The following is a 9,148-nucleotide window of genomic DNA, read 5'->3' on the forward strand; positions in this document are numbered from 1 at the left end:
AAGACATTTAACTCAGCCCTGGAGGGGTCAAAGGAGATTTTCCCAAAGAAACAACATCTATACTGAGAACTTAAAAACAGGTGGAAGTTAACCAAGCAAAAGCAGCAGAGGATGGATCCATGAAAACTCCTCCCAACTGCTGGAAAAGCAAAAGCAAACACTTGGGAGGTGAGTTAACCAGCTAAAATTATCCCCCAAATTTCAAAAGATCCCCACTGAGAATAATTCTAATTGACACTCTAGTAATGGGTTCAATTAAAATACAAACCAGAATATGTTTCATATGCAACACTCTGTCTTAACATGTAAGGAAGGAACAGAGAGACTCACACCAATGCAACAGTAAGAGTCAGCGGAGGGGGGCACTTGAAAAGGACAGATCTGGATTTCAAGTCTGTCTGTTACTTAGGATGTGGGTGACCTGGGCAAGTTGCTTAAGCTCTGTGACATCAGTTTTATCCTTGGTTAAATGGAGCCTGGCACATGACAAATGTTTAACAAATACTAGTTAACAGATGAGTCCTTGCCACATGCCAGCTGCTATGCTCAGCACTTCAGGCACTGACCAAGGTAAGTCCTGGTAGCATCCACAGAGAGGTCTCCTGTTACTGTCTTCAACGACCAGGTGAAGACAAGGAGACTTGGGGAAGTTCAATAACCAGACCAAGGTTATACTAGCCAGCAAGGTGGAAGTAGACCTTGACTCCTAATTGTCTGCATCCAGAGCCCAGGTCTTAACCACTAAGAATATTTCTTTCCACCTTCCACTTCTCCACTGCCAGCTGTGCCAGCAAAGTAGATTTTCACTGCTGAAAGGGCAAAAAATTCCCAGCATATTAAAGTTGCAGACATTGTAAATGTAAGTTATTCCTTGGTTTGTGTTCTATTCACAAACAACTGTGGTTATTTAAAACACACGTTATCAGACAGTTGCTTATCAAAGCTACCCACGGCTCAATTACCATCCTTGAATAAGAGGTCAGGGTTAAAAGCAACAGATTCAGAAAATAAATTTGGATCTGAAAAGGGAAAGATGACAAAACAGTTTTCTGGACAAGATGTCTGGCACCTTTGGCTACTTTTCAATGAAATAGAAGGGAAAAGATGTTGAGGTCACCAAGAAAACAATTTAAGTGGGCCAGAAAGAGGCAGAATGTGGGTGATGGCTCCTTTTCACCTGCAGAAGGAGGCACTGACACATTCCGAGGGAGTCGAAAGCATAATAATGAAGGAGAGAAAGCCTAGATCCTTCACCACAGCGACATCCACTAAATTGGGAGACGGAGCTTGACACTTTTGACACCGCGGCACATTGGCCTGGTTCACGGTGTCCTTTTGTGTCAAGCATTAGTACAAATACCAACACTGATGCTTTGAAGGAGCATTTGATGTTTCCTTAAATGCTTTCCAACCTGGCACAGGAAAATCTTAGCCTAACCAACCTCAATGTGATTGCTACAGCTCTCAGAGAGCTTTCAAAGTTCCCTCTGGTATGATCAGCTTGTTTCCTTGCCCGTGGTCCATCAGTGTGGGCTGCAGCATCCAGAGAGTATACTATGTTTTGTGTGTTTGTTTTGCTGGAAGTGGGAGGGGCTTGAAATTCTCCACTGGAAGCTGTTTGAAAGGGATCGGCGGCGTCAGATGCCAGGAGCTACAGAGTAACTGGGGCAAATGGTAATGTGCAGATGCAGACTTGGGGCGTGGACTAAAAATACAGATTTCTGGGCTTTTTGCCCCAGGTTTGAATTCAGTAAGCCTCTAGTGGGGTCCAGCAACTTGTGTTTTGACTAAGATGCTCATGTGACCTTGATGATCAGCCAGACACAACAACCACTAGTGTGGTGGGGAGAAGGCTGGACTGAGACTTAGGGTATCAGGGCACCAGTCCCAGTTCTGGCATTTACTGCTTGTAGGATCTCTGGCAAGTCACTTCTCAGTTTCTTCAGCCACTTTTCACTTTGCTCAGTTGATAAAGTGGGGCGAGAGAGTGCTGGGAAATATCTCCAAGGATCTCTGGCTCCGTCAGTCTAGAATGGAACGTTAGGATTAGGTGTATGTAGATACATACACCATGATATGTAATTAGGACCTTGACCCTGGAGTCAACTAAACCTGGATGCAAGTTTCAGCACCGCTGCTTCCCAGTTGCCTGACCCCAGGCAAGGAACGTAATTTCTCCAGGATAAGTAACTGAATTTCTCTAAATCTCAGTTCCTCAACTATAAAATGCAGATGATAACAACAGTGCTTACAGCATAGTTTTCTGTGAGTGTTCAATAGGCAGAGAGTGTACAAAGAATGCCCAGGGCAGTGCCCTGCTGAGCGCTCAATACCTGTTAGTTGTGGACACCCCTGACAAGGTCAACCAGAAGAGCTGTCCATTGTCCCCTGGAGCTACTGTGATTAATGAGGTTCATGGAAAGGTAACCATGGCTGAGCAATCCTAGGGCTTGTCCTTTTCAAGAGAAATTCACAAGAAATGAGCTTTTGTGGGGATGGAGGGATACCAGAGGGAGGTGTTAAACTGTTTCTCTTAGGAGGAAGAATGGAAACAAATTAGAAGGTGTGTTACACCGGTTACACCATGTTTATCAAAGTGTGGTCAGAGACGGCCTGCTTTAGAATCAATGGGGCACTCATTAATGCAGCACTTTCCTGTCCCAGTGGATGAGACTCCCAGGGGAGTGGGCCCAGTAATTTGCTTTTCTCCGAAACTGCCCAGGAGATTCTTCCATAAACGGATTAGAGAGTCCCTGGCAAATATGGTGAATGAAAGAACCACTTCCGAGTTCTACAGTCCTGTGTTCACCCAGAAAAAAAACAATGAAGGCAAATGAACTTGTGCATCTGTGCATTTACCAAGAATCTAAACTTCTTACATTCTTATCATCTCCAATGCAGCTGGGTTGCAAGCAGGTGTCCAATTTCTACATAATTCACGACTCCACAAAGAAAGACACATTAACCAAGGGCTAGCTACTTAAAGATGTGGATTATGTCAAAGTCCTTAGAACGGCCATGTGGTATATAAAAATTAAATACAAAAAACGGGGGCTTCCCAGTTTCCTCTGCCTCCCCCCATTCTCCCACCATTCTCTCCTCCCCACCTGATTCCTCCACCCTTGCTCACATCCCTTTTCCTTTAGGCACGCTCTCTCACACTTGTCTTTTCTTCAGATTTCTTTTTCCTCACTTCCCTCCCTTCCAGTTCTCTCTCTTACTCCTCTCTCCTCTTATTCTTTGCCAGCTCGAGCCTATAGCTTTCCTTCTCTCCTGTGTCTCTGTCCCTCTCTCCCCTTTTGCCTCTGGGTATGTATGTCTGTCTCTGACTCCCCTCTTGTTCTGCCTCTGCCTGTTACTCCTTCTTCTCCCTTTTCTTCTTTCTCTGACTCTGTACTTCCATCTGTTTCTCTGTCATACACAATCCCTCGCTGCCCATTCCTGTTCTTCACACCCCAGCTCCTGGCTCCCCTCTCAATAAGGAGCCTCCAGGGGGCACGCTTCTGGTCAGGCAAGCTTGTGCTCCATGCTAAGTCAGCCAGCGCCCTCTACAAGTCAAGGGGCTCACTGTACTTACAGTTCTTGGCGATATGCTGTCAGAGGCCCCAGAGTGAGGAGGGTCCCTCCTAGGGAGGGAAACTAAATCCAGGCTAGAAAGATGCAACAGCAATTATGGAGTGTAAAGAGCAAGGCCAAACAGCTCTAGCACCCAGAGCCTCGCCTGGAGCAGAAGCTGCTGGGCTAAGCTGGCAGTGGAGGGTTCTTCCGTGGTCTGGGGTGTCCATCACTTAGTTTCCATAGTATAGACTGCTCGCTGTGGCTGCAGTGGTGCCAAAGGAGTGTTGAGAAAGCTTTAGCTACCCAAAGTCTCCACCATTCTTCTCAAAGCCAACTAACCTCCTCAAAACACAAAATCTAAGTAAAAACTGTGTCTGCTATGCATGCAGCTTCCAGACAATGCTTCTCCCCACTCCACCCCACCCCACCCCAGCTGCTCCTCCACCTTCCAGGCCCACACCCACCTCTAAGTGCCTCCTTTATAGACATACCAGAGCTTCTGCCATGAATGGGGGTAACTGTCCCCAATCTACAGATGGGCAAACTGAGGGGCGGAGAAGTGACGCAACAGACTGGGAAGACGGTCCTTTGGAGTGCCACCGCTTCAAGGGCCTAGAGTATTTTGCGCACTCCAAATCACCGAAGGGTGGTGAGTTCGGAAGAAACTTTTTCAAAGCGCAGCCATGCCCTTTCTCAGTTCGAATCGCCGCCTACGAGTGCAGAACTTCGTCTCTCTCTGGTCTCTTTCAGTCCTGCTCTCAAACTCGACCTGTCTCCATACTTATCCGCTCACACCACCTGTACCCGCCCATCTCATCCATCCCCACCCCTCCGTCTGAGTCTCAGGACAAGAGTGCAGGAGGGAGAGAAAGGAAAATGAACTCGGGCCAGTGCTCCTGATGCTCCCACAACTCCCCCTCCCCGTGGTGGAGTACAGAGGAGCGAAATGCTGAGGTTTGGCTGGCTGCCCAGCCCAGGGAGCTGGAATACCCTCTGCCAGGGACGGCGAAGAAGGCCAGGACTCGCATCTGAGGGCCAGCCAAGTCCGCGTCGCCGCAGCTGAATGGCCCCTCAGTTGCCTGCAAGTTGAAACTTCAGTCAGGCACACAATAAGGCCGCTGTTTTCCGACAGAAGGCATTTGGATGCCTCACACACTCACCCCAAATCAGGCCTGAGAGCAGAGAGCGCATTTCCTCACCCATGTTCGGATGCACCCTAGAAGCAGCAGCGGCAGCTTGAGCCCCCGGGGAGGGAGCAGTTCCCCTCCCCCGCGCCCGACCACAGGAAGCCCGCGCAGGCCACCTGTTGGACTCTGTCAGGCCGCCCTAAAGATCCTATGCCTCCAAACCCGTACCGCGGAGCTGGGCGCCCAGGGCACCCGATCCGTCAGCAACAGATAAATTTCATTCGCACCTCTTCTTAAGGCTACCTCTCCTGCTCCCAGGCACACACATACACGCTTCCTTAATATTCCAGCAGTCGCTTCTCCTTAATGAAGCACGCTTAGCCTCCCCCTAGGGACCCCGGGCTGCCCACGATCTCCGAGCGCGACCAGGCGGCTGCGGATCTCCAAGCGCTTAACGCTGGGTGCCTGCTTAACGCGCGGGCGGCTGAAAAGCCCCGAATGGCACGTTGGTGGGGAACAGTCAGTGGTCTGCTGTAGGGATCCCCTTCCCCTTGGGAAGCGAAAAGGGTCTTCCTCCTTGGCTTATAATTGAAGGCATTCAGGGAACCCCCGAAGGCAATTGGATTAGGAGAGCCAATGTTGCGTTTCGCTGCCAAAGCCCAGGATAGGTGCAAGGAGACTTAACTTTCTCCTGTCTCCCTGCCATCCCTGCAAGCTCCTAGCTGGAGATAAAGGGCGCTGTCACGACCCGGTTACTCACCCCTGGGTATGGACGCTGCCCCCGCAGGGGACCCCAACAGACAGGCGCGCGCGGGATCCGCCAAACGCCTTGGTGTCTCGCTCCTCTCCCCGGCCACGCGTCGAAGGCTACTACGAGCTCCAAGCGGGGCAGCCGAGGGCAGTCGATCCCATGGGTGGCGAGTTGGCAGAAGGCGAGCCGCCCGGCTGGGGGCGCATCGCTCCCAGGGCTGGCGCAGGCTGCTGCGGGGAGAGGGGCTCCCGGGGAAGTTGGCGGCGCTGGGAGCGGACTTCGGACTTCGCGCTCGCTCAGGCTCGAGCGGCCGGGCGCGTCCTCCAGGACAGAGAAGGGACTCGACCGCGGAAGGCGAGCCGGCGTGGGCCGAGCGGCTGCGGGAAGCCTCCTCTGGCCGCCGCCTAGAAGGAGCCTAGCGGCATCGCGCTGCCTGGAACCCCCAGCAGTGGCTGGAGCAGAAGGAGCGAGAGAGCCGGGCTGCCTCCTCTCGGCTGCGGGCGCCCCTTGCTCAGAGCCCGGCTTGCCCCAGCCCGCCGCGCCCCTCCTCCTTTCCGCGTCCTCCTCCCCTCTGCTGCTTCGCAGGCTCGCGGGGCTGGGCTTGGACCAGAGGCTGAGCGGAAGGCGGCCGCAGAGCCCGCAGCATGGAGGGCAATCTCGGCTCGGGCTTGGGCTCCGGCAGCGGCAGCAGCGGCCGCCGCCTCCCGCGCGCCCACGTGCCGGAGCCCCGGTGTGCGCGCTCCGGCCGGCCGGGCTGGAGGGAGGGAGGGAGGGAAGAAGGGCGAGCCGCGGGTGGGGGCGGCGGGGAGAGCCTGCACACCAGCGCAGCCGAGGGGAAGCCGCCTAGAGGCTCCCGAGAGCGCGGGGCTCCACGACTGCAGCTCCAGGAAGACTAGCGTGCAAGGGCTCCCCAAGCACCCCCCTTCCGTAGCAGAGCGGAGGAGGCCTGAGCGTAACGCGGGGATGGGGGGTGGGCGGGGGCGCTCCACTCCGCAGGATCAGCCGGGAGCGGCAGTCAGAAGCGGCTACCTGTCTCCGCCAAAGGGACGGGTTCCAAGTATCCTTGAACCCCGTCACCTCTCTCCTGCGAAGAAAAGGGTTCAGAAACACCGGGTGAGGGAGTGTGCGAGTATGCGGGTTCCCAGCGAGAGCTTGTTCCGGCTTGCCCCGCCTTCCTCCCGGAGTAAGCACTTTTCCCGTTAACCGACAGACTCCGAGGGGCTCCTCCTTCCAGGGAGAAAGGAGTTGTCGTGCAAGATGGGCCTTACAACCTCCAATCAATTGACAAATAATTAGCGGGCATTCACTCTGAGCGGGGCCGGGCAATGTCCTGGATCCTAGGGCCCTCCCAGGCTGGGAGCTGTGTTGTATTCTCTGCGCTGCGTGTCCTTAGGCAGGCGCTTCCTGGGCCTCAGTGCTCCAACCATAAAATGAAGCTCCTTTCCGATGTGAGTAAGAAACACAAACCAAATGTGTGTAAGAATTTTAAAGTTAGAAGATACTTCGAAAGATGGGTAATAGTTCAACGCTAATAGGAAACATGAGCAAAATAAGAAATCACGAATAATAGAAAAGGAGATCTCTAAGGAAAGTTATAAACCAGCAAAAACACATTATGGGCACCATGTGCAGTCACTTAGAGATCTTTGTCTCCAATCTCCTTGTTATCTTAATGGGGAAATTGAAGCCCATTAAGACAAATGGCTTGCCTAAGGTCGCACACATCCAGTTTGCTTAGACACACCCAGTTTGGGTTAGTCTGGTCTCCTACTGCCAATCCTCTGCTTTTTCGGCCACACACCAGTACACAAATAACACGCAGCACTGTGTATAGAGACATCAGCAAATGATTTTTTTTTAAAATTTTTTGTGACGAGACATCGGCAAAAAGGCAGAAAGATTAATTTTCTCTGGGGTTTCCAAAAAAGGCTGCTTGAAAGAAGTAGGATTTAAGCTAAATCCTAAAGAGGAGGCAGGATTCTGATATCTGGGAAAGGGAGATCATTCAAGGGGAGGTAGAGAGGTCAAAATGAAAGATGAAGAAGGACATGTTACGACAGCAGGAAACAAGTTTGGCAGGAGCAGAGAGCTTGCCTAGGCTATGGGGAGCCACTGAAGTGTTTTAGACAGTAAAAGAAAATAATGAAAGCTTCGTTGTAGGATGATCAATATGTCCCTGCAGAGGATGGATTAGAAGGGGGAAAAGATGAGGAGGCAGGAGGGAGGAAAAGAAAGGAATTGCAGGCGGAGAAAACCATTAGGAAGTCAAGGCAGCTATCCAGATGCACGTGATGGAAGCCTGATGAAATGTGGCGGCAGGTAAAGCTGAAATAAATGAAACTCTTCCTGTCCCTGTTCTTAAAAGCCTGATTAATAGGACGTACTCTGCTGTTAATTGCAGGGGACACTGTATGGAAAGGCACATGTGTTTCAGACACAGTGGGAAACTGGGGGCTAACTTTCAGAGATGACAGTGGAGTTTTTTCTGATAACTGCTCTGAAGCTCACCTGGTTCCTTGGTTTCAACATTCAGCACCTGGGAGCTGGACAGCAACAGCCTTTGGAGAAGAACTGGGTAAGTTAGGATTTCTATCAATCAACCGAAAGAGAAAACCAGAAAGGGAAGGAAAATATTTTCTTTTATTCCTGGAGGCTCTTGAAGTCACAAGTGAATGGATTCAGGGGCTTCCTCAGGTTCTTCCACTGGAAACAGTCACTCTGTCTAGCACTCTATCTCCTTACGTGGACCAGCAGCAGCAGCATCAGCAGGCAGCTTGCCAGAAACAGAATCTGAGGCCCCACCATACACTAACTGAATCAGAGTCTTCATCTTAACAAGATTCTTGGGTGATTCGCATGCACATTAAGTTGGAGAAGCATTTCTCTGTTCCTCTCCTAAAATAGTGTTCTTCAAACTTTTGAATGTAATACATAGTAAAAAATAAAATCATATATTACACCATGTCTACACACACACACTTCTAATTTAAGTAGAAGTTTCATAAAACAACATGTATTCTTAATGCATGATTCACTTCAACATTTTCTATTCAATTTATTTTAATTTAAAAAATGCTGGTCATGACCTACTATCTGATGCCATGGACCTGCTAATAGGCTGCAATTTGTGGTTTGAAAAATACTAAGCTGTACTATTTATTCTTTCTGTTTGGGGTTTTGGTTGCATATGTGTGTATCTTATCTCTTCTACTAGACTGTGAACTCCTTGAGGGCGAGGTTCAGATATATTTTACCATTGAAAATATGGGTCAGAAGTTAACAGAGGGTTTCTTGCGTAGTAGCAACACAATATTCAAGAAGTGAATCAATCAATGAAGGCATACATGGATGGCAGCCAGGGATTGGTGGCATGCGGGGGGAAGAAGGGAGAGAAGCTTGGAATGTAGCAAAGGACTAAACCAAGAAAATTTTTACCAAAACTTTAATTCTCTGAAGACATATCAATGGACTAAGGGCAGAAAAAGTTAGTTCTAGAACAATCACGTGTTCTAAGTGTTCCACTGTCAGCCAGAACCTTATTTTCCAATAGAGTTCACCTCTATTGCTTTGCAAAATTCCAAACTTTGGGGACTAGAATATGAAGGAAAGCAGCTGAACACCTAACATGGATTATCAGAGGAAGACAAGAAATGGAGAGATGATAAAAACAAGTTAGTGCACATGTGACATGAAAAGAATACAGCTTCTTATA

General features: G+C 50.0%; 1 protein-coding gene across 1 annotated transcript in view; it reads right to left on the minus strand.

Moving 5' to 3' along the window:
* Positions 1-7,161, minus strand: part of LOC138917344 (uncharacterized) — a 382,587-nt gene extending 375,426 nt beyond the window's left edge. The window contains exons 1-4 of the mRNA XM_070233354.1: positions 7,146-7,161; positions 6,355-6,707; positions 5,446-6,279; positions 1,905-2,027 (exon numbers count right to left, since the gene is read on the minus strand). Coding sequence (XP_070089455.1) covers positions 1,905-2,027; positions 5,446-6,279; positions 6,355-6,707; positions 7,146-7,161 — 1,326 coding nt within the window. The remainder of the gene's footprint in view (positions 1-1,904; positions 2,028-5,445; positions 6,280-6,354; positions 6,708-7,145) is intronic.
* Positions 7,162-9,148: the final 1,987 nt, after the last annotated feature.

Source organism: Equus caballus, chromosome 14 (assembly GCF_041296265.1).
Source record: "Equus caballus isolate H_3958 breed thoroughbred chromosome 14, TB-T2T, whole genome shotgun sequence".
NCBI classification, from domain to species: Eukaryota; Metazoa; Chordata; class Mammalia; order Perissodactyla; family Equidae; genus Equus; species Equus caballus.